General features: G+C 49.7%; 1 protein-coding gene across 5 annotated transcripts in view; it reads right to left on the reverse strand.

Moving 5' to 3' along the window:
* The window catches only part of KAZN (kazrin, periplakin interacting protein), a 636,407-nt gene that overhangs the window by 13,520 nt on the left and 597,091 nt on the right, over window positions 1-25,796 (reverse strand). For all 5 annotated transcript variants that reach the window (XM_059716417.1, XM_059716418.1, XM_059716420.1 and 2 more), the window contains 4 exons: window positions 24,996-25,185; window positions 20,041-20,171; window positions 16,361-16,411; window positions 14,759-14,882 (listed from right to left, as the gene is read on the reverse strand). In XM_059716417.1, the coding sequence (XP_059572400.1) occupies window positions 14,759-14,882; window positions 16,361-16,411; window positions 20,041-20,171; window positions 24,996-25,185 (496 nt within the window). The remainder of the gene's footprint in view (window positions 1-14,758; window positions 14,883-16,360; window positions 16,412-20,040; window positions 20,172-24,995; window positions 25,186-25,796) is intronic.

Consider the following 25,796-nt stretch of genomic DNA (forward strand, 5'->3'; position numbering starts at 1 on the left):
TTTTGGAGGGAGAAGTAAAAAGACAAGGAGGACGAGTGGACTTAAAGACAGAGCATGAGATTTCTTCCTGCTTCTGACCCTGCCTCAAAAGCAAGACACCTCTGTGCTTCGCTTTCCCATCTGAAAAATGTGGAAATACCACTTTAACTACCTCCCAGTACCTGAGACTCAACTCATCTATGCCTATGCAGCATTTTACTACCTTCACGTGAACCACGGTAGAGAACTGCAGAGTGTTATGCCCTGGTATATAAAACCCATCCTTCCTCTGTTTACCAGCAATTTAAATAGCACAGCTGCAGATGCATGTCTTTGGGTACAAACAAAGGCAGGTAGATGCTAATTCTCCCGGAAGGCTCCCGTGACACCTGTGAAGAGATGCAGGAAGCGTGGGATGTAATAAAGCTGAAGCAGATAAAGGAGGGCAGACTGCCTTTCATTGTGCTCCTAGCTCAGCCCAGTCTCGATTATCTTGTTTGTCTGTGCGGGTGAAACTCAGGCTTTTCTTTTTGCAGGACTAAAGGCTCAGGCTTGTTGCAAGACCGGAAAGGTTTGAGCCCAGGATGAAAAGACTATATATTAGATTATGTCCAGTGGCAAACAACTGACTGTAAAACAGCTTTGTAAAAACATCCAGAAAGTAGGCAGTTTTGCAGCCCTTGGGATGGCTGGACTAGTTCATTCCCTGGCACAAGTTAGAGCAGCCCAGAGGCTGTTTTACCTTAGGTCTGGTGCCTCTGGTCCCCAGGGGCCATGCTGGCAGGTCCTGCAAGTGGATGTGCAGATGCAGCCAAGGTCAAGCTAGCCTTTCTCTTAGCCACGCGGGCTCTTTAGAGTTTCCTAAGAACACACTAACAAGGAAACATCCTGTATTCAAGCCATCCACGGTACGCTGCTTCCATAGAGCATTTTATTTTCAAACAGTTTGAAGCGACGCAACGAACCGTCAGTCAGACGACACGCGGAGGGGTACAGAAGCAAGAAAAGCACAGAAACGTGCCATTTTTACCCATCGGATCAAACCGTTCCAGGCCTCACTCTCCTCATCTTCATTTCCTCTTTACCATGAGGCTGGCTACAGGGTAAGATTCTGGACAAGATCTAGGAGAAACACAAAGTGTTATCTAGCATTACTTGCACCCCCAGCTCTTGCTTTCCTGTAGAATATATTTTCATCCACCCCGTAATTTGGTCGAGGGTCTCATCTACTATATAATGGACCTATTGGATTCATCAGGGGTGGCGGTCTAGATTGACCAGGGGAGGATTCAGTCTACTTTCTCATGATCCGTAGCTTGTTTTAACTTTTAAGTCATGCTCAGTTAGTGCACAACATTGTGCCCGTTAAACACAACTTGCCCCCAGTGTTTGTGTCTGGGTGGAAAACGATGAAGACGTGCCCTTACTTACCAATCTGAATGATGAACAGAAGAACTGCCATGTGCTGGGTCAGACCGTCTGGCCCAGCAGCCTGTGTCGCACAGGGGCAGAGCGTGGATGCTAAAAGGGAGTGAGTGGGACGTGCTCAGGGTTTTCCTCCTGTTCCTCTCCCACTTGCAGCCTCCAGCATCTAAGGTCCAAAAAAAAGTCCTGGTGCAGAGGCTGTGCCCCTACCTCCCATATTCAGTAGCTACAATGATGAATCCAGCCCCACCGGAGGTCAGTGCAGGATTGTTCCCTACAGCTGGCCATGTCCTCAGCTGGTATAAGCTGTGTTAGCTCTGTAAGCAGTGGAGCCGTGGGTATTAGGAACAGCCGAAGGCCTGGCTCAGTACGTTTCCAACCTCTTGGCTCAGTCTAGTTTTATATGGGTCAGCATTTTAATCTCTATTTTGACTGATCCATCCTAATAAGGGGAAGTTTTCTCAGCAGCCTGCCTGGTTCTCTTCTTCATGCTTCACCTAAAATAATTCTTCTCTCCTTTGGGTGCTGACATCAGGACATTTTCTCACTCCCCCTCCTAGCTGGACTGCCAACAGAGACTGAATTTCAGCCCTCTGGATCTGAAAGCATGAGATGCTGTGTTTGAAATAAATTAACCCAAAGAGTGCTCCCTCCACGGCTCGGCCACTAGCTGTGCGCGAGAAGTCATGTTACCGGTACGGGTTACATCGATGGCTTTCAGGTTATGACTTTATGCCCCGTGGAGTGATTTCAGAATTCAGACATAAGAGAAAACCTCCTTCCCTAGCACAGACACATTGTAATGGACCAAGAGACACCCAAAACTGATGGTGCCGGGCTACACTCGCAACTGCCCGAAGCCCAAGGGCTGCCCCTGATTTGAGCATCTGTTTGCATAACACATTCAGCTGGAGCGTCCTCCTGTATCCTACAGTGTATTTGTCTCTGGGTACTAGACTGGACTTGCATTTCCTATAGTGAGAGAAATAGGAGTTGTTTTGCTGTTGGAGTTCCCTGGCAGCAAACACCGGCGCTTGGTGACCTTTGTCCTAAGCCTGCAAAACCTACAACTAAGGGACCCATTACATAGCCACCACGTGCATTCAGCCTTCAGGCTGGACGTTGCATCTCTGATCAGCGCTGCGCATGGCAGCATTTTGAATGGAAATGGATTGGCGAGACAAACAACTGTCTGAATAATGCCAAGCCTTACAGGAAACCAACTCAGCCCGGGGAGGTTCACTGGCTGGGCACCGTGCACGCAGGCTGTCTTCCCTTCCAGAGCTGACTTGCACCGAGGTGTTTTCCATTCCAGATGTTTTGAGCGCTGCTTCTGAAGTCAGCGTGCGGGCTGGTCCTTGCATCCTGCAGAATACCCTGGAGATGGTAGCTCTCCGCCTCAGGCTGCTAGTTTTTGCAGTTCAGCTGCCACCTTGCAAAATTGATACGCTTTCCATTCAGATGCTTTCACTGGTGCTTAAGTCTCCTTTTATACCAAAAGCGGTGGCACTTCAGAGGGTGTGTCCATCCCTCAATGGGATTACCCTGCAGGATTCGTTTCTTGAGCTGCTAATGTAGTATCCCATGCATAGCTGTAAAAAGCACTGGCATTTGGGACTGTCTTGTGATCTGGTTCAGGCAGAAGTGCTTTTCTCGCCGAGACGTTGGCCGTATTCAGATACAAAATTCAACAGAGACCAACTGTTCTGGGTTTTCGTTTGCTTCTTGCAGAGATAGAAGATCAGTGGATTTGGCCATGTGGTCAGGGATGTTAAAAAAAATCTAGAGAGACTAGATGCAATATCTGATCCAGCCTGAACGTGAGGGTTGCCAGAGCTTGCAAGCTTTCAGATTTGGAGGTTTTCGTTTTTAGATGCATTTTAGTTCATGCCAGAGCCCACAACATATAATAGTATGCTGTATGCTCTTAATACTTGCATCGTAACGTCATTGGGTTTATGAACCACATTTGACCAGGTCAGCGTTAGTCAGGGATTTTACTAGCAGAGAGCCTAGGAGCAGTTCTGCTGGGATTCAACAGTTAACTCGAACCCTGCGCGTCTGCAGAGCTGTCACGTCCGAAAGCACCGGGCTCTATCCTGGCTCCCCTGGCATCGTTCCTTTGTCTGTCATTATTCCTCGGTGTCTAAACTACCTTTACCTCCCATTTTGGCACCGCAGGATTTATTGCAGCTCTTGGGGTTTTGCATGCGACGTGGGAGTGTAGGATTCTGCATTGGGAAACCGATGGGATACTACAGTTAATCAATGTTAAACCCGTCAAGGTTTTTGGGACCTCTCCACCTTCCCTGCCAACAGGGTGAGTTTCGCTCTCGCCTACCCGTGCCAGGGGCTTGGGAATGTCCTTGCTTGTAGTTGTACAAGTTCCCAGGTTCAAGGACCACCAGTCCAGTTCTACATTAGAAGCCCATGCATGCACCATTTAACTTGAGTTTATTCTGCAAGCAGCTTTGTTCCTTAAGCTATTCCCTGCCCTTTCCAAACTCACAGCCCACAAGTGCTCTGTGGGGCCTTTTGGATCAACAGCTCCATCTGATGTGGAGACGTGGTGTATTTTCCCTAGTATGGGTAGGGATATCACCTTTGCCGGCATACTTACAGCAAGCTGCAACCTGCACTGAAATGAATGAGGGATTCAAAGTCCTTGGGCAGAGGGTATCCCGATACAGCACCCAGCAGAACAGGCTGGGGTTTCCCAGCGCTACTGCAACGCAAGTCATCAGTCGCTCCATTTCACTTCGCCACCGTTCTCCCGATCGAATTCTCTCTAAGCAGCATCCGCTCAGAGGTGGGTCTAGATCCAAACCATGCGCCCAGATCTCAAATTCAGATACAGCGAGCCTGCTTCTTAACTAAGTGACCCGGGTGCAAATCAGAAGCGAGTCAGCGGAGCTGTATCAATGTGAGATCAGACTCAGGGCCACGCAGGCCTGCAGTCAGGGTGAAGTAAAACTCCCATTCTGAAACCTAAGCCATCCCGACTTGGGGTTCTTCGGTATAGCTCCTGCAACGGGTTCAAACGCTGAAGGCTGGTGCATGTCCCGGGCTGGATCTGTGGCTTTGGGGCTGGTTCATCCCATGCCTTTAATATTAGAAATCCTTACCTTGAAGTAAAGGTGAAACCCTAAAGCTTCCTTTACAGGGGCTAGTATCAGGCCGTTATACACATGGTTGCACGTTAGGACCGCTGTTTATTTTCTGCTAGCACCCGATGCGAATACGTGGAGTCTGAAGCCATGAAGAGCGCAGGGCCCGCGTCTCCCCTGCACAGCACTGGACTCAGTGGTTTTGCGTCTGTATAAACCCGGTGCTGCAATGGATTTGAGAACCAGGATCACAGCTCTCAGAATAACCCAGATCTTTTATCCCTGGAGCAAGGGACTCTACTTTGGATCACTTTCTCCCCAACCCTTTAGCGCACAGCTCCCACATGTTTTCCTTTGCATGGAGGACTGGGCAAGGCTTCTGGGACTGGGATTCTACCTCCTTCCTTGACATTTCTTCCCCCGCCCCGCTACCTCCTCCAGTTAGCTGTAGATTTTTTCCCTGCGCTCCCAGATATTAGCCGAGGTGCTGCAGCTCCGCACGTAACCTTTCGCTATAAATCAGCTTCTCTAGCCTGCTAATCATTCAGAGCTAGACTGCAGACCTTGTGCCGGCGTTTAGCTTCCCTGGGACCGGTCGTCTGAGCAGGAGCTCGTCCACCCGAACAAGGCTCGCACAATCTAGCCCGGTGCTGCTCTTCGGCAGTTTGTCTCCTGCCACAGACGGTTTCGCACAGCAAGGCGCCAGCAGTTGGTCGGCTCCAGGAGAAGTCCCCGAGCTGGCAGCGCGCGATTCTTGTGCGGGATCTGCCTTGCTGCCTTTGCGGACAGAAATGCTCTGGGTGTGAAACTGGCTGCTCCGCGTCAACGGCGGCAAAGCCTCAAGGGCTCTGACAAGGTGTTCTTTAATTATTTTAAAATAATCAGCTGAGCGATGTATTACTCGCACTCTCTATCTCCATTAACCCTTTGCAGTGCCCTCTTATTTTCTACATTTGTTCACACCCAGTGAAACCCACTGGTTAATCAGTCACACACCGTGTTGGGTCCGTTGCAGGCTTCCTCCTTTCTCTCCACACCCTCTCTAAAGAGATCGTTGCTATCTGTGATCCCTTCATTCCTCGTCCCTCCAGCTCCTGGGTCTCAAAGAGACCCTGACCCCCTCTGTCTGACACTGCCTTCTGATTTGGAGGCCACCTCTCTCTCCAAAACCCTAGCCCTGGATCAGACTGGTGATCGTGGTTGTGGACTTTAAACCCTCTTTTCCCCTTTTAATAATGCTGCATCCAGCGCTTCCCCGGCCAAGTTCTCTCCTCTTCTGTCCACCCAACCTCTCATCAGTTTTCCTCCCCAATCTTAGTTCTTGGTCACCCTTTTCCTCTCCTCTGCTATCTCCAGGCTCATTTGTGCTAGTTTCAGCTTCCTGTGCCCTTGGCAGCATGTTTGCTCACCTTTTATGTCTTCACTTCCCTGGTTTAACTTCCTCACTTACCCAAAGGGATGTTCTCTTGATCTGGTCTTCATCCAGCGCTGCTCTGGCTGATTTCTCTGCTGCTGAGATCTCCCTCTTGGACCATCGCTTGGCTTTGCACCTCTCCAGCAGAGCCGAGTTCTCATCTGCTCTCAGCTCTCATCCTTTTCCTTTGTTAATATTGTGGCTGATCCCCTCTTCTTCATCCTGGACTCCCCCCTCTATCCCATTGCAAGGTCCACCTGCCAACCTGCAGCACTCCCTTCTTCTGCCCTCCACCTGTATGCCACAAAATGTCTCCAAGGGAGCCTGTAGCCAGACCGCTATCTTCCACTACACATTCAGACCATCTTCCTTCAGTTCTGTTATCTTTCTAGCTACACAAAAGTCAAGCCATACTCTGAATTTGGAAAATTCGGGAGGAAGTCTTACAGAGCAGAGGGTCTTCCCCCCCTTTCTCATGACATTTCTGGGAGGGCTGTGCAAAGCTTTGGGTGGCGATTTGATTCAGAGAAGATTCGACCCGATTCGGTGGCTGAATCTGCAAATCTGAATCAAATCAGGGGACCAATAAAAAGGTCCAAATCGATTTGAAGCTCTCCAAAGATTTGGAAAGATTCAGAGAGCTTCAATGATTCGGGCAGTCCTCGGCGGCTGCAGCAGGGAGCTGGAGCCGGACTCGGAGCTGGTAAGTACTAGGGGTGGGGGGACCCCTGCCAGGCTCCATCCCCTGCTTGCTCCCCCAGCCCCCCGACCGCTCCCCCAGCTCCCCCACGGCTGCCCCTGCCCGCCCCAGCTCCCAGTGCTTTAAAAAAAAGCCCCGGTGCTCATCGGGTGCTGCCGCATGAGGGGCAATCCCTGCTGCCCCCACTGCCCCAATCCCCCCCCTCACTCCTCCAGCCCCCCGTGGTTGCCCCGCCTGCCGCGGCTCTGGTTCTTTAAGGAAATAAACCCCAAAACCACACTGGGACTCACTGCTCCTACAGCAGCCTCGGGGCTTTGGGGGACTTGTGCAGAGCCCCCCAACGTGGTGCAGGGCAGCGGGGATCACCCCCCGCCAGCAGGAACGGTATGTCTGGGGGTTTTTCTGTTTTTTTTCCTTAAAGGGCTGGAGCTGCGGCACATGGGGCAGCAATGTGGGGGCTGGGACGGGGAGGGGGGGGCTCATGCAGAGCTCCCCATGCAGCATGGCACAGTGGGGGGCAGCGGGGATTGCCCCCCGCCCAGCAGTACACGCCGAGTTGGGGCTTTTTTTCCCCAAAGAGCTGGGAGCTGGGGCGGGCAGAGGCGATCCTGCCAGGCTGGGAGAGCGGTGGGGGGGGGATGGGCCTGGCTGATTCGGCTCCGACTGAATCTCCGAATCAGATTCGGCTGAATCGAATCGGGACAGTGATTCGAATCACCGAATCGAATCACAGTCCCCCGAATCGGCCGAATCCAAATCCAAATCGGATACTAGCCGCTTTGCACAGGCTTAATTTCTGGTATTTGCAGCAGCGAGCAGCCGGTTGAAAGTGTCATCTAGGTTTGCTTCTCTTCCTCCGTTGGGAAGAGGCCGCTCTAGGGCTGGGGTTTGCTCATTTCTCTGCTTATCCAGTGGCTAGACTCTAGGTATCGCGGGCAGCTTCTGCCACTTCGTTCTTTGTAGATGGAGTTGGCCACATATACCAAGCAGCTTCAGGCCCACCGGACAGTTCTGCCTTCTGTTTCTGAACCCACGACTGCGTTGGCACAAGGTTATACGTACGTGCCCCGCTGTAGCGTTACCTTTTGGTAATGGAATAGAAATTGCCAGTCGGTTGTGTTCAGTAGCAGGACATGCTGGCAGCTCAGCAGCTTTGGGCTGGGCCTGTGGTGCCAGGGGAAGGTCAGGCTTTATGGCTCCACAGGCCACGTGAGGCCGTCAGGTTGTGCACTGCGCAGCTCTGAACCAGCCCTGCACCACGCTTGGCCCCAAAGCGCAGAGCCCCTGTACAGATAAACATGCGTGGCCGTCGGATGCACGCGCTGGGGCTTGCAGGCGGAGGTGCGTTCTAGGGGTGGGTGATATGGGGTTCAAGGACAATGAAGAGTTTACTTTATCAAACCACCGTGGTGCGGTGGTCACGGCTGCAGAGCAGAAAGTGAGAGGCCTGGGCTAGCCACTGGCTTCACTGTTTTTAACGGAGGGAAGTAAGCAGCACTAAAAGCAAGGAATACGTTCCTGAGCACAGGACGGGGAGCCAGGAACATGCGCGTGCCAATTTGGACCGTGGCAGCCTTATTGCTCTGAGCAAATCCTTTCAATCCTCTGCCTCAATTTCTCTGTGGGAGCAGGAGCAATGTCTATCTTAGCACACAGGGCTCTAATGGTTGCATAGTACCACATGCAGTTATATGCAGTTATCAGCATCTCCCCATGTTCTCAGTACCCCTGGTGAGAAGTAGTTTAAAACATGGCTTTCATCACCAGACTCCTTACTTGCAGGCTTTCATGCCTCTCTTCCAGCACAGATCTACCTCTCTGACACCTCTTTCTTGCATGGATTTTGATGCAGTCATCATGCCAGGGCCTCCACTGCTGTCAATCAGCGCAGCTCCATCAAAGTCAGGGGTCAGGTTCCAGCTGGTGGAAATCAGTGTAGCCTCCTGTCGCCAGCAGTTGAGATCCCGGAGTAGCGGTAAATCCATACAGCTCCAGTTTGTTAGTCTTAGACTAACTGAAGATCTGGTCCGCTGAGTTCAAAAGCTGCCTCACACAGAAAGGGTCCAGTTGGATTTCCTAATAATAGGTGCTCTGCAAAGAGTTATTTATAACGCAGCTGCCAACTCCCCCAGGTAGACATGCTGTCATCCAGGCCACCTATTCTCAACAGAAAAGTGAATTAAAAAGGCAAGAGTATTCCAACGGGAAATCAACCTCAGAGCTACAGGGAACTCTCTCTCACCACTTCATGGAAATGCCCCTCAGTGACTAGGGTTGTTCCAATATACTGCCTCTCTAAGCAATTGCTTATTTTCTCATTTAGCTATGGCCCATGCATGCAGCAGATGGCTCCGTGTATTTATAAATGAGGGCATTTGGAGTGAGGGCTTCCAAGTTGCAAACCCACCCTAGCCACGGCTTTTTTAAACAAGGCTGGGCAGGTATTTTACTTTGGTGGCTCAGTTTCCCCACCTGTAAAATGGGGGATATTACAACCTGCACCATGGGAAGGGGGGTGTTGCATGGTTATTTGGAAAGATCCCCCTGACTACTTAAGAGGAAGGGCCGAGTCACTAAGGGGGGGGTGTGCTTAGTTTCTGGAGATCTTATGCGGTATAGGAAGGTCCAGCAACTAGGGCACTAGCCTAGAGCTTGGGATACTTGCTTTCAAGTCTTTGCTCTTTGGAAAAATGACTTTGGACAAACTATTATCCTGCCGGTGCCTTGATTTCCTATCTGCAAGGGGAAAAATAGCACTCTCTTCCGGCTGCATTAGCACAGCCATCACACGGCGCTCAGACACTGCCGTAGCTGCGTTGAGTAGCTTGGGCAGACGGTGCAGCTGGAGCAACCCGTGTCACCAGTGCATTTGTTTCTTTTGCCCAGTGGATCTCATGGAGAATCAGAAGGCAGGACGGACTGATGCCCATCCACAAGAAAGCAGCTATGTGAGAGGTGCCTGGCTGAACGGTCCAGGTAAGGGCTTCTCTCTTGCATGGAGTGGTAATAAACTGCAGGGTTATAGGGCACCTTGACACAAGCTCACCCACAACTAGAGTTTGTATCAGCACTGCTATTTCAGTGAAAATACAGCATCCCTAAACGGCCCAGCTGGTATACAAGTGGGGTGTAGATCTGGCTTTAGGCTTTTACGCCACCCCTGGCTGAAATGCTGAATAGGCAATTCTCCTTTAGAGACTATATCGTGACAGATGAATTAATTCCCCGTCAAAGCAATTATTCAGCATTACCTCCCTGCTAGGAGGATGAAGAACTAGGGGTCCAGTCCCGTGGTCCCTCCATGATTGGCCCTGTCCGGCAGGCCTGGCTGCAACACTCCCTGCTATTGCGGAGACTGATCATCGCACTGTCCGATGTTGTAAGTTCAGCAGGTTGAGGGACAAGGATGAATACCTCTGGCAAACCTCTGTGCTTTTAGCAGCCACGGCTCTTCAGGGAGCCCCAGGTTTGCCTCCCTGCATTTTGTGTCCCCGCCGATCTCTGAACCGCAGGATCCCTTACCTGCTTCCCGTGCATTTCGGCGTTGCCCGTGACTCTCCAGAGCTACAAAATCAAAGCTGGAGACTGTTTACTCCAACTCAAGGCTTTCTGCTCAACTAACTTTTAGCTGGATTCTTGATCCTCGGTCCCAGCTGCAATCCATACAAATCACTGTCCTCTATTTGACTGAGAGGCCTGAAACAAAGCCCCAAGCCCCAAAGCCTGGACAGTCCAAAATACACAGCTGGTGCTGCACTGGGTCAAGCACAAACCTCCCATTCAGGTCCTGTTTCTTCCTGGGCTCAGGCAGTTGGTTTGTCTTTTCTCCTTTGCTTTCTCCACTACCAGAAACGTGTTACTCCGCGCTGCTCTGGGGAGGGAGGGGGTTTGCAACTGCGGCGTTTCTGGCAGTGACGTGGTATTGTGGTATTTCTGGTAGTGACGGTCTCCTCTGCTAGGATTAGGTCGCTTCCTATTGCTTTTGAGTAAACCGAGGTCGGCATCATTCAGTGCATTCAAAACTGGCCCAATTTAAGCCGACTTTGAAGAGGCAAGTCAGGTTTTCCATGCCTCCTCTTCCTTTCCTTTCTTTGCCCCTACTCTTTCCCCACTGTCCGCAGCTGCACTGCAAGATCTATTCTGTCTCCTCTAGTTCCCACTTCCCCGTTCTCCTGGCACAATATTCTCCTCATTAAATCTTCCCCCCTCTCCATACTGAAGTCTGCAGGGGGCAGAACAGCCGACAGGACCACTCTTTTGCCCTCGGGGTCCTATTCTCCCCCCTGTCGGCAGTGGGAGGAAGGACAGCCTAGCGGCTAGGACAGCAGCACAGGATGAAACCATTGTGATTGAGGGATGCTCAAATGTGGGGTAACATGACCCTTAGGAAAGGGAGGAAGATTTGGCCTTGTATTACTTACACCCAGCCTTGCAGCACACGAAGAAAGAAAGCATGTTTGAAATTGGTTTTCCACGGTTTCTCTCTCTCTCTGCATTTTGCTCAGGGAGGAGATGCCGTTTCTAATCCAGTTCATTTTCTGGTTATAACGTGTTTGAACACTGCTGTGCTGTCCTGGGTATTCAGCCCTGCAGGGGGAACATTTGGGTCCACCCAGACTTTGGGTTGCAGTTAAAAGAAATTCGTGGAAGCATTTCAATCCCTTGCAGACTCTGTCACGTCCATGGCTGACCTATGCTACGGTTCTTAATATAGACCGCGTCCTATGAAGTGCAAAGGGAGGGCGCTAAGAGAGCACAGCCGATCAAAGCTTCGCAGCTAGGGCAGATGGCCAGAATACCAAACGAGGGCTTTCAGGACAAGGTGGCTCGTGACTCGAGGCACATCTGCCATAAGCAGCAGGCATGAGCTGACTGATGTCCGTGCGTGGTGCGCCTGTTCTGCGGGCAAGCAAAGCAGATGTAAGAGCATGGCTGAAGAGCGCGGCCTCCCGCAGGAACCTGACACTGGTTAGGGCTTCACGAAGCAAAAGACACACCGAGCAACGACCTGACATCGCATTTTCAAGTGCAAGTTGTGAGCAGAGAGAATCGTCCCGGTTCTTTTGTTAGCACGATAACAGCCACGGGAAGGAGTTAGGCCGCGAGCCACAGCGCTGCGAGGAAGGACTGGGCAGCGCAGGTAAGACTTGGAAAGAGAAGGCAAGTTATCGCCAATAGTCAGCGGTTTGCTTCTCAGCGCAAACGGGTTTTTTTGAAAGTCCATCTAAAAAAAGTAAAAGGCAGCGAATTTCAAAGCGGGGCTTGTGTTTCTGCCTGCGGAGATCAGTTTTTGTGAACCTTTCTAACTAGCTAGGAAGAAAACAATACATTTAGGCAAACTCTGGTTCTGGGGAAAAGAGCACGCGGCAGAGCTTTTGATACCATGGTGGTGAGTGGCAGGACACCCAAGATTATCAGCGGACACGACCAGTTCAGATTTGAGCCCCTGGCTAGTGGCCAGCGGCCTAGGCCTAGCAAGCACAACTTAGAAGCAATTAAATCACATCAAATTCATTCATACTTTAAAATAAGCTTTATTTAGATCTTTTATATTTTTATATTTGCATCCATGCCTTCAAGGAATCTCCCCCACTCACGTGGGAAAAGTTAAATCTAATGTTACCCATAATTCATATGCTATTTATTGTAGTTCTCTTTTAAATAAATGATCCTCTTAGTAACTTTAGAATTATTTCCTAATTTACAAAAGCTGAAATGGAAAGGAGACTACGAAATAACCAGGAGTTGGCTTGGTTGGTTGTTGTTTTTCTTTTTTAAATTATAAAAACACACTGAAAGGAAAAAAAAAAAAAAGATGTATAAAAATGTTCCTCTGCAGAGAAAGACCCACAGGGCAGTTTCTCCCCAACCCCTCAATTTGAACAGATCCCTTTGCAAAACAGTGCAGATATTTAAAACCCACTTTCCCTAACCCCCTGTGGTTTCTCCGCATCATCATGTTAGAAAGTAATGTAGCACGGTGGTATTTTTTGTTTTTAGTTTTGTAATTTAAGACAAAATATCCCTTTCAAACAGGGTGCACTTATCAGAATTAAAAATAATACACTATAGCATTATTAAATAATCTTATTACATTTTTAAGAGCTTAAAATGATATTGCAAGCATTAAAGCACAAGGTACTGTATTCTGTAGTCAGCAAATAGCTGTGCATGTTAAAGGAAAGGGGAAATTGCAGTTAAAAATCACAGGGGAAGATTTTCAAAGAAGCCTAACGGATTTAGGAACACAAGTGCAATTTAAGATCAATGCGGCTTGTGCTCTTGGTGGGGGATCTTCCTCTACGTTAACTGGCATTTAGAAGAGAATGAGCAGAACTTGATTTAAGAAGCAACTGAATCAAACTGCCTGGACTTTCCAAATGCGCATCTGTTTGTTCATGAAGCAGAGTTAGGAGGAAACAATGCCCAAAATAAGCGTTTACGAGATGCTACTGCCAGCTTTGCTTACCTGGGTTCCCAAAGCTATTAAACTGCTGCACTGCGGGATGAATGGCAGGCCGAGATCAGACCCACAACAGGTTTTATACAGACAACATAAATGTCACAGACCTGAATTAACAACGTTTGATACAGAACAAGAGTTCCAGTGTCGCTAAATGCCTGATCTAATACTATTTCCTGATCTTCATAATCACTTACTCGTTCCCTTCCTTGCCCACACGTTTCTTTGCTCAGATGCAGCAAAGCACATGCTTAGTTTTAAGCAGGTGCTCAAGTCATTTCCCACAGGACTTAAGCACGTTGCTGCATAGAGATGAATGGGGCTTGGCTTCCTTAGAAAACCTTTATCGCCCTCTGTCTTGCTACCAAACAAAATGAACGCTGTAAAGAGGAAAAGCTGAAGACACAAAAGGAAAAGCAATTGGTGTTTCTGCAAACAGAAAAGACAAAAGCAAAGGCCAGCGCGTTCCAAATCCATGCAGTACTGAGAATTCCTGTCTCTTTTTGGACCTGCTTTGCAATCTGCCTTTTTCCTGTGCATTATTTCGCGATAAGCATCTATTCTCCAATACAGGAAGCAGTTTTACAGTTTAGATAAAGGTATTTACAGCTATCTGATTGCGTTTATCCTTCCACAATAGTGATCCCAGTCCCCGATCTTGCTGTCAGGGCAGACTGCAGGACCGAGGAGCGTACAAAACATGCAAGCACGAGAGAGAAATACAAAAGAAATTCGTTTAGAAAAAAAGAAAAATCACAAAGTCAGAATGAGAAGAACTGATGTTCTCCGGGATTCAGTCCAACCACCTTTAGCTCTGCAGGCATCAAATACTAGGCAGCAGCTTAATATAGAACAGTACAGTATAAACTCGCCCTCCTCCTCCCCACCCATCCCAACCACTGTGGAAAAATATAAATCCCAATATCTACGTAATAATTTAGTTAGAATAGCTCTTCTGAATTTGTGCAAATAAATTAAACAATAAAAAGGAAAACTAAACAATTATTCCAGTCTGGCAGGCATTAGAGAGAGCCCATGTTGCCTCCTAAGGTTTTGGCCAGGAAGACATCATCTCGAGTGAGATTTTGAGGTCTTACTAGATAGACAGGCAGAGCCTAACATTTTTGTCGGCTAGGTAACTCAGGTGCACCCTGTGAATAGGATACTGTCCCCTCCAACACCCAACTCTGAGAACATACCAGATACAGAATGCACCGACGGGATGGGCTCAAGGAAACAGCGTTTTTGGACAAGAGACGTCACAAGCACAAAGTGCACAATAGTTTTGTTATTTACAAGTACACAGCAGTCCTTCAAGTTTCAAGTTTCGTAAAAAGAAGAAAAATAATCCAAAAAAAACAGAAAAAAAAAGAAAAAAAAAAGAGAGAGAGAGAGAGAGAGAAACAAAGGGAGAGGATTACAACACGACTGCATCGCTCCAAAGACAACAGTTAACATATTCACACACAGGTTTTTGTTTGTAGTATGTACATCAGTTACAGAAGTGGCGACGCAGAGGAAAAGGCTCAACTTTCTTTTGAGTTAGACGCACCCGCACACAGACACACATCCACGCCCACGCACGCACACTGGCAGCAGAGGGAGGCAAGCTACCAGCTCGGGGGGTCACCAGTCTGCATCCTCCTCTATGTAATAATCGGGAGCAGTACCATCAAAGAGGCCTGGGTCTAGGGACTTCCGCTGCTTCCCTCTGGCAAATACCCTTGAGATGGAGCCAAATCCCATTTTCTCTTTCTTCTTTTTCCTTTTTTGGTCTTCGAGGTCCTCTAGAGACTGAGGGAGGGGTGGCGGGGGGGAAAAAAAAAGGAGGAGGGGAAATAACATGAGCATCTCTAGCATTCACACGTATGGAGAGAAGCTGCTCGGATGCTAAGTAGGCTGAACGAGCGTGTTGGGAGCGGCTGAAACGATGAAGACCGCTAGGGGACTTGGCTACTAATATTTCGCGGAAGGAGCCCGCAGTGATGTGCCCAGCGTGCTAAAACTCTTAAGAAAGCTCACGAAGGGAGCGGGAAGCCTACGGACAGCCGCATTCCTTAGGCGGCATTAAAAACCGCAGCTTTGGTAAGAAGGACAAAGAGAAAAGGGTCCGTGTTGGGAAGCTGCCATTAATATCTTCATAACTTTATGGAAAGGCATCAGGGACCAGTAAATCCCAGAACCAAGGTGAGGGACGGGATCCTGCACCAATGACCCCCTTCCTTCTATAGGACAGCAACCAGCCCGAGCACAATATGGGAAATGGGGTCTGACCCTGCTCTCGCTACAAAGCAATCCGCCGACTCCAGGGTGACGGGGGGAGCTTCAACAGAAGGCTGCTGCGGGTGGACATTGGGAGAGCAGGTGTGCAGGGAGCAATCTTCAGGACACTGTGCCGAGTGCTTGCCTTCCCTAAAGTCACGTGCATCGTTTTCTGCACAAACACCCCCACCCCCATGCACGGGTACAGAGCTTGGCCGAGTGTGCTCGCTGCGCTCCATCCCAGGATGCACCGTGTCCTTGATGTGCTCGAACCACTTCGTCCCCCCTCCACCCTCAGCACCACCAACCTGGACATGCAGCAGCAAAGCCATTCCAGGGGTGCCCTTCAGCTGTTTGGCATTAGCCAGTATAACCCTTGCTTGAGGCCAGGCCGCTTCTCTCTCAATAGCATTGGTGCACATCTCTTTAATGTAAAAAATGGCGAGGTTCCTTTGTTACCCGCTTTCTGCACCCGATTGATTCCCTGAGTCTTGAGAGCGCTAGGAGAGCTCCTCTTCCTTCCGAACCTACTCACTAAACTCATAGGTATCGTGGACGGGGGTGCAATTAAGAGCGACTCAGACTCCCTTCGAATCGCACCCAGCTACACATCGGCCAGGGGGACTAAGCTGGTGTCACACCTGGGAAGGCGCTGGCAGGAAGTGCAAGGTCCCTACGGCTCCTTCCCTCCCTCATCAGATGCGATTCCCTACACCTGTCGGGTCTGGCCGTGTCCATTACATTTTCTAGATGTGATGACTGCTTCAAATCTTTCTCCGTCACCTCTGCTAGATACGGGTCTGAGTCAACATTTGGATCTGGAGTCAAAGCTCTGGGAATCCGGTGGGTTTGATTCAGGCCAGTTTCCAACAGGGAGAGAGATGCTCTCTGTGTCTGAATTGTGTGGTCTGTATCTTTTCTTGCCAACATCCTATAAAGCACTTCACAGCTGATGCTAATAAACTGTATTACATTAGCAGGTTGGTTGAGAAAGGGAACTGGTTTCCTACCTGTACAATTGGGTTGTGCAAGTTCTTCTGTACCGGTCCAGGACTATCCCCCTACCAGTAGAAGGAGACAGATCAAATTGAAACAGCAGAAAGACAGCTCTGGGTTACCCTACAGCTAAAGCAAAAGCAGTCTGTGGATGTAAGTATAGAGCCAGAAGCATTCTCTGCGGAAATCCTGTTAACATGCAGGCTTCGTGGTGTTAGCCTATGCAAAAGCATCACCGTTTAACAGACACCGATTATTTGGGGAATGGGAAACAGGACTTTTGAACAGGGAGGAACATATTAAGGCAGGTAAAACTCTCTTATTCTCTGTTACTCTGATGACTTCAGTGTATGTGGCTAATCAAGAAGGAAGTTCTGCCATGGCTTCAGAAAAGTAAAAAAAAAAATTAAAAATAAGATGGATGACTCAGATGGGATAAAATAAGAATCCTTGAAACTTTCCTCCCCACCCCTAAACTGAATTGAGCAAAACTCTCTTGGATCCAAAAAAGACAGATCAATCAAACCCTTTCTTCGTGTTACAGCTACGTCTCTTGAGACTTTACCGCATTTTTGCAAGCCAGAAAGGCTCTGAGAGGCACCCGAACTTTGGGGAGCTTGTCAAAGCTCAGCCGTACCTTCCCAACCCCTCTCACTAACAAAAACAAGAGATTTGGGCTAACCAAGATATTTTAATCCAGGTCCCGTTCCCCTTAGAGCAGTGGTTCTTAACCTTGTTGGACTCGAGGAAGCCCTTGCTTTCACTCCTTTCTTGTCTAAAGAAAAATAATAGGGTCAGTTCTTCTGTTGCAAAGAACTCAGAAGACCACGAGCGAGTAGAAAGTTTTTGACACGAGGGATTCCCGCATGAAACCTCTGGGTTTATCTTGTGAGTCATGTGTAGGTGTCTGCACCCCATCAGTGCTAATGTTACACAGCACCTGTAAAAAGATCTTGTGGCACCCTGCCTTAGGCTAACAGATCAAGAAGTAAGGGGAGGAAAGACTGACCTGGAACCACACTATGTATGCTGTTCCCAATTGATCTGCTTCTCCCTTTTAATACAAGGATCACCACAGGCTGATTGAGGGGATGCCCCAGATTGTCTCACTAATTCATGCCAGATCATTCATTGGCACTTATTGCACATCGATAAGCGGGTGTAAGGGAGCAGACATCTCTGAAGCATGCAAGCCTGGTGACCAGAAGAAAGTAGGGTGCAGGGATTGAAATAAAGCAAGAAGAACCTCTTAGTTCCCAGCTACAATTTTCTCTCTTGGCCCTGTCAGCATGTACCTATCAAGGTATACTCCTTCAGACTAACTCCGCTCCACTGTACCGTCTTAGTGGGTGATGCCTTCTCAAAGTGACCTGCCATCCCTAGAGTATGTTGCAGTGACTGCTAGAGATCCCAGAAGTAATCAGCTACGCAGAACTGCTTCTGGAAAGCCCAAAAGCTCGTGGTTCAGCTTCTCTCACAAATCAGTAGTGGATTGTGATTGCTGGTATGGCACTCTCGGGGTTTAGTGGGTTAGTGGGAAGTGACCCCATTGTCAGGATTGCTCCAAGGAACTGGGAAGATGCCAATAGTTCACTGCAACGAGGAAGCCCCAGTTTATTACTAAGCAAACCTGCAAAGCCAGGAAAGCTCCTGTTGGGCTGAATGTGTAATGTGTATGAGCCTGGTGTGGAAAATGTGCGAGGAGACAACACAAGTGCACACAGACTTGCAAACAGGAGAAGCTCCAAGCCTGACTGCTGCAAGTATAAAGGCCGTGCAAATTTAATCAGTGCAAGTTAGTCCTAGGAGGTTCCCTGGCATGGAGATCTGGGGTCTCCTTACTGTACTGCTGATGAAAGGATCAGAGAGTTTGAGCTACTGCGGTGGCTGTCAGAAAGGTCAACCCCTGCCGTGGTTAGACTGACACTACCCGCTTGTTCCACGCAGGTCACTCGGACACTATTAGATGGAGCCTCACAGATGTGGCAGGGGCTTTAACCAGCAAAGCGACAGCTCAGGGGTCTGTTATCAGTCTCCTGAGCTACGAGCCTGTCTGGCCTGTTCTCCAGTCTCCCCCAGCTGTCTCTCTTCCCATGAAGTTGCACAACTGCCTGCAGGGGTTGGAACTTGTTCGCTGACTCCCAGATCTTCACCTTAGTCAGCATGCGCTGCAAGGCTTTTTTATCTGGCAGAAACTCATTCACCTGATCCTTTGCCCAGAATCAAATTACATTTATCTGCATCTACTAGCCATGCTATCTTAATTATTCGCAGTAGAAATCCCTCTCTATCTGATTGCAGTGCTTCTGGGTATCTCCTGCACCTTGCAATTTATTTTCTCGTCTAGTTTCAAACACCCTCTGCCATACCTTAGCTCCAGCCATTTACATTCATGCTGTCACTACAAGGATGGAAGAGATGCTCGTCTTCTCTTTGCTTGCTCACCTATACAGAAAGCTTCCAGTCTCAGGCTGGAGGCTCCTGTCCTCCCCACCCCCACCTCTTCTCCCATATTAACAAAGAAATCAAAGGCAAAGGGCCAATTTCTACTCTTAATTGCACTAGTATAAACCAAGATGAACCTCCTTGATGGAATTAGTGTGGATTCATACCAGCCCAGTAGAGAACAGTGTGTGTGGGGTCATGTCAGAGCACATAACCTGCACCCTCATCATACTGTCAACTAATGCAGATTTGCTTGGAAGCTCACCCCATAAAGTCCTGTGTTTTGGAAGAGGAAGCTGCTGTGCTCTGTCCCGACTGCAGTGTGTGGTGTGGCCAGAGACTCTAGCTAGTTTACCCATGACATTTTAGTTCGTGTTTTCATTTTGGCTCATGCGGGTTCACAGCTCTCAAGCTTCACTCAGACCACCTTGAAAGCTCAAAGTGAATCTGATGAAATGGCTGAATCTGGGTTGCTTTTTGGGTCGTGGGCCACAGGGAGAAGTTTCAAAGCTCCCCTACTTTCTCAAACAAAACTGGAAAAGATCTGCTCGGAGTTTGAGGGAAAAAAGAGCTTTGCTAAAGTCCTGATCCAAGTCCCAACTCAAAGTCCAAGTCTTCTGTTTTGCAGCAGAAGACTCAATATTTTCACATTTTCACTTTGCTGGAAATCAGTCTGTCCCACTGGAGATCAGTGAGATCCCAGATGTCTTGCGGCAAAACCCACACTTCCTCAAAAACCCGTTGACAACTGGCATTTCTGTGCTGCAATAAAATGTCCTGGAACAAGCTTGTGCCCGTTTTTCAGGACGTTGCAGAGAAATAGATGGGTCCTATTTTGGAAGAGCTCTTGAAAAGGAGGAACCTGTTTCCCGCTGCCTTGTATTGTGAATGGTCAAGTCTAGCACGCAAAGTCAATGCAAACCTTGCTCAAATTGGAACAACAGCCATCTTCACTTGCTTTACAGGCGAGAAGCCGGGGGGCAGAGAACGGGGCCCTTTGCTGCTTGGTATTTGGGCAGTTCTAAGTCCCGTTCAAATGCACAGCATGAGCAGTATGAATGGTCAGATCCAAAGCCGAGTGAAGTCAATGGGAATCTCTGCCTTGTCAACACTGGTCTTTGGATCAGATCCTACAAGAAGAGGTGACTCAAGACAAGCAGGTAAGAGTGCCGGCTAAAGGAAGCAATGCTGGTGCAGATGTTAAGATGACAGCTACGGGAGTGACAAATGACCTTCACAACCGCCTTACATTGCACAGGGAATGCGTTCGATGTCGAGGGGAGTTGATGTCACTTGGCGTGGACGACCTGTCGCCTTCTGCTGCTGACGCGTCGGAGATTATGGAAGGCTGCCGTGAATGACAAGGACTCACTCTGACAGCTGAAAGGCAAGGAACAGAGTCGGGTGTCAGTGGAATTTGTATTTCCGTCACAAAAAACCTCCCTGCAAGGGGCTTTGCTTTAATTTGGAGACTAGATCTCGTCAGCCGCTTTCCACCAGGAAGGTGCCTTGCACAGTAGTTAGGGACGAGGATGTGAGCTCAAATATAGATTTGATATGTATGTCCTGTCATATTTATTCAAATCACTCTACAGTGTTTTCTGTCTGCCTTTGGCTCTTTCCACTGCGGTACTTCTACAAGGACAGTTGCTACCTGGGATGCTGCATGAAAACTGTGCATCGCAGCATGAATGCCACAGGCCTGCTCTCCTGCTCCTGCCTTCTAGAGCAGTGCAGCCCAAACTCTTCCTCAGCATGGCCCCTCACTCCCGACCCACCCCTGTCACCCCATCCACTGACGTTGTGACCCCGTTTGGGGTCACAACCTACAGTTTGGGAATCGCTGTTCTAGAGGGACACCTGGGAGAGCAGGATTGAACTTGTGGTACACTGACTCCAGAAACTTGGATTCATTTCCCAGCTCTGCTATCCTCTCCCTGTGACCCTGGAGCATGAAAAGCATACTATGACCTTCTCCAGTGGTTAAAGTATCACTGTGATCGCTCTGTGTAGTACCTACAGCAGGCAGGTAAAAAGCCCTGGGATGTCAGGGCAGCTTGTTTTAGTAGGAGTTCGTAGTTCTTGGGAAGAAGCAGCGTGTGCCTGAGGGGCTGTGATCTCATCAGGGACTAACAACAGGTCCCCCCTCCAATGCTCTTCACCTTTGGTGATAAACTGCGGCATGCAAAGCAATCCATGGATTTACAGATGAGAAGGAGTCACTACAAACGTGTGCCCTCACGTATGTCCACGATCGTTGGCACCTTCTACAGTGCAGATGCTGGTTCAGGATGCAAGCCAAGGCTAACATTTTCTGAAGCCATCAGTAAATCTGCGCACTTTGGGTTTTGGAGGTCCATTTGGAAAGGGGGCTGCAATTCCCCAGAAGTGAGGTGCTCGGTGCCTTCTAAGCACCAGACCCTGTAAAGCACCCAAGCTCACCAGTCACTTTAAAAACTGAAGGCAGGTCATTCAATAAACAAGACCATCTGGCCCGGAGCGCCTTGCTCACTGCATGGTCGTGGATGCTTAACTTCCGGGTGCTGATTAAGTGCGGGCGATTGGATTTCTTTAGTTTTCGCATCACCTGGCAGGGGAGGGGATACGCACATACAGATTCACTGAGCAGGTTTCACACTGTGCTTGCAGTCTCCATCACAGGGACAGTCGGTAGCTGAACTGAGACCACGAGGGAGCTGCCTCAGCTTCGCCTCTGCTTAAGCCACCACTCCGAGATGTCCCCGAAGCGTCTGCTCTTCTGCAGTACCCTCTTTAATGTTGGCATCGTGCTCTTTGCCAAAAAGGACCAAGGAAAATGCTCTAGTCCTTTGTGTACCACAGGCTGATCTGCAGGTGCAGCTGGCCTTTAAGCATCAGCAGCTGCTCAGGGGCACTGGGGTCTCGAAGGGGGACAGGGAACATACAGGTGCAGCATAGTAATGGCAGTGCCTACGAGGATTAACGGGGTGAGGTGGCTGTGCTGGATTTCCAGCCTTGGGAACAGGAGCTGGTCGTGCTCTCACCGCTCTACTGCATGTCTTGTGGCACGGACTTCCAATCTGGGAACCACAGATCTGCACACCTGATCTGCACCCGGTCCACAGAGTTACGCACCTTGCTCCCTGGCAGCTGCTGCTACGTGCATTTCAAACTGGCCTGTATCCAAGCACGGGCTACGTCTTTGCATATGGAAGACAAAAGGGCTTGAGTTCCTTCATCCCTTACCATATGCTCCGCAGCTCCTCTGCATCGGGTAAGGGGCAGAGCGGACGGTGACGGCAGGGCACCTAGCATCGGCAGCGTGAGTCAGAAAAGCCTGACTTCTGGTGCCGAAGAGGGGATGTGTCCCTAGAACCAGACAAAGCTAACCGCACAGCGACTTTCCCTCGCGGAGGGCAGCGGGGAGTTTGTGTAAAGCAATGCGATCGAATTTGTTTTGGCCTGAGCTCGGTTGTGTGGGGAAAAGGCTTCCTCAGAGCCAGTATCGACAGAAACATTTACAAGCATAACTGATTTTTCTTTTTTAAAAATGCAGATGTTCCCTTGCGGCTCCGGGGAAGCAAAGCCAACAGAAGTGGGCTGCGGGAAGAGAGAGCGACTCGCTAGACTGACATCACTTCCAGCGCAGGACAAATGTAATCTGTTCATACTATGTGCTGATATTTGTAAAATGTAGGGGGAGATGTTTTTTGTCTTCATCTTGTCCCTTTACGAACCGCTCCCCCCAGAAGTCTGCAACCCACCGGCTGTGCAAAGCGTCCAAGCACTGACACGGCTGCAAGTGTCTTTTCTGGAATTTATTACACACAAGACGGTCTCCCACTAAGTCACTGGCTTCTCCTATTCTTAATGCGCTTTGTGGTGGCTTCCCATTCCATCTCAGTGCCCAGCATGCTGCTAAATAACTAGGGACTGTAATGACAACTCCAATATTCACTTTCCTTTCCGTCTCCTTGGGGATCCCGTGAGCTTGGCAACATCCATCTGTATTAGGTTGCATGACAGCGTTGTAATAAAAAAAAGAAACCCTGGCCAATGGTTAAAGCACAGCAGTGGCAATGAGCAGATCTGCGCAGTACACAGAGACCGGTCAAGTGATCAGAGGCAAGTTGTTTCGTGTTTGTGCCTCGGTTACTCCACAGCAATATTTACTGCCAACGGGCGACAGAGAAACCAAGGTCTGTAAAGCACTTTGAGATCCCTGGAGTAAAAGTGCCAGCAAACACCATATTTTTAAGTTATAACTATCATTATGGGGGCCTTGCTGGCCCATCCAGGCATTATCTTTACACAAGACAGAAAGCCTGATGTTGAGAAAACGCCACTAACCCCCTTCTGCTCTGTAAACTGCTATATCTCTTGGAATCGCCCGCTCGAGCAGAGCGGCCACCTCCCGACTCGAACTGGACGGCTGTTTCACCGGGCTGTGACGCTACAGGGCAGGGGTTTAGGGAGGCCTCACGTGCAGCAGCATTTGGGAGAAGACTGGTATAGCCAGCGGTCAAGACAGAGGGTCTGCATCCGATAAGGCTGCCGCTTGATCACTTGGAGCCATTTCTGAAGACCTGAGGAGACTCCTGGATGCAGCACGGCTGCTGGAAAGGCCAGGATAGCTCGTACAGCGCAGCCCCTGTCCTCTGGCACTGTCGGAAACAACCGCAGTAACCCACAAACCTGCAGCGTGATGCCACAAGCTGGTGGCAGCCCCGCCGGAGCCAGCCCTGACACTACTAATGCGCTTTGCTGTGTGCGGGGTCAGAGGTAGCAGGGTGCGAGTGCTGTTCAGCTGGAGCATCAATTCCTTTTTACTAACCACCCTCCCCAAACAGAGTGGGAAGTGCTGCAGGACTAAAGGAGACAACCACAGATACCTCTGACGTGAGCTCACAGGAGAGCATGGGCAGTGGAAACTGGGACCGGGTGCTGTGCTGGGGAGGTGCGAGAAGATGACTGGGTCAGGGACAGTGTGCGAGTAGCTTGAGACTGAAAAGCTAGAGGGCAAAGCCTCATGTACTTAAGCCAGAGCGCAGAGGCTCCAGAGACAGCAACACTTGTGAAGGTGGCCATTTAAAATTAGACACCCAAATCCATTTAGACTGTAATGCTTCTCCAGGCAGGGATGGGCTCTTCTTATGTGTTTCTAGGATATTTAATATAGCCGGGCCCTGCTGTCAGCTGTGATCCTTTAAATGTTCCTGTAATGCAGATAACGAATAACACATCCAGAGCTTTTAGGTACCCAAATAAGGATCCTTCTTTCCAGAAGCTGACTTCATCAGAGGTGCTCAGCCCCTCCAAAAGGCAGGCTGCTTCCTCAGATGCCCAACCGTAAGCATCCAGGTTTGAAAATGCTGGCCCAGCTTCACAGGGAAGCAGGCAGAGAGAGTAGGGAGATTAGCCTCAATTTACTCCTGCCTGCTGCTCTGAAGTAGAGTTAATGCTGCTCCCCGAAGGGGATTAGTTAATCAGGCCACCCAGCTGGCAGAGAGTCAGCAGCTTGAAGGCACAGGGAAAGGTGAGGCTGTACAGAGAGGAGGAGGAAACTTCGCAGCAGCCTGGAGTTGACCCGAATCTCCACTCCACGACCCGGTCAGGGTGCTTACGTGCCGGTCATGGTAAAAGGACGGGAGCGCACTCCAGCTGCAGAGGGTGGAATCAGCTACGCTTTTGCTCTCCGATAGCATCACTTCTCCAAAGACCAGCGTGTGCTTTACCAACGTGCACCAGTAAGCGTTACACAACACACCCCTACGAGAGCAGCATCCCAACTCACGAGTGAGAGATGGGACCTGGGACCAGCCACTATGCACCAGTTTAGGACGGGAGGTAACACAGAGGATGAGATAGCCCTCTGATGCCACAGGGGGATCCACAAAGACATTCAGGGTGAAGCCTGAGCTGGGCTCCAACACCTTGTAATACTTCTACAAGGTTACAGAGGACTTCAGAGACCTTGTGTGGTTACTGGTGCACCCTGGCATTAGCTACACTGGGAACAGTAAACCTTTGGCCCCGTGCCTCTGAAACTGGTAAGGATTTAAATCTATCTGCTATTCTCTCCAGCCACCAGCAGCAGTGACGCCACCCTCCCTGCTGCAGCAGATGAGTCCAGCCCTTTCCTGGGACCAAGGGGCAACGCTCTGAAGAGCATCTTTGTCTCCAGGGCAGAAGACACCGCAGGCTTCCCGCAGGCTCGGAGCTCACCTTGTCTGTCGGCGGAGTGCTGGGGATGCGAGTGGTACAGCGTCTGCTGGCTCTGTCGGATAGCGGCCGTGAGCGGGAGGTCCGCCTGCATCACCCACTCCTGGTTCCCGTTTAGCACCGTCTCACCTGGCATGGCTAATGAATGCCGCTTGGGGACGTCCTTGGTTAACGTGGCTAAGGACTGCTTGGCCTGGTGGAAGAACCGAAACACAGGACCATAAAACAGCTCTCTCAAGACAGCGCTTGGGTTGCAATGAGATCACCACCCCTCCCCACCCAAGAGGGGCTGGCACAAGGCACGCGGGTGACTCGCACCCTCAGATACAGCCTACCTGCTGCTTCGAGTGCCAAACCCTCCCCAGAGACACCCCTTTCTTTTTTCAAGGCTGATGACTAATCTGCAGGTGGATCTGCCTGCTGCCAGTGCTGCAGTAAGAAGCCCAAACTTGCCAAGGTTTAAGTGCTGGAACAGCTACTCTTCGTATCTGCTCAAATACAGAGCAAAACACGAACAGCAGCAGAGAAACCAGCTTCAACTTTCCCGTAACCTCCGTGTGAAGGGCTTGGGCTAAGGTTAAAGCCAGGACTGGCCGGCTGAAGTCAAGCGCAGGTGGACATAGTAAAGAAAATGAAAGCAGGCACCAAGTGTGTGATTGCCTCAGAGAGAAACCTGCACCAAAGACTGAAACAGATGTTCATCCGCATACAGGAGTCCCTGAATTGCACAGCAAGCGGTGCCAGGTTTCACAAAGACAGACGAAGGTACAAAGAAAAAGTCAGCAGTTGGCTTTGGTTCAGATG

This window comes from Alligator mississippiensis, chromosome 13 (genome assembly GCF_030867095.1).
Source record: "Alligator mississippiensis isolate rAllMis1 chromosome 13, rAllMis1, whole genome shotgun sequence".
Taxonomy (NCBI): Eukaryota; Metazoa; Chordata; order Crocodylia; family Alligatoridae; genus Alligator; species Alligator mississippiensis.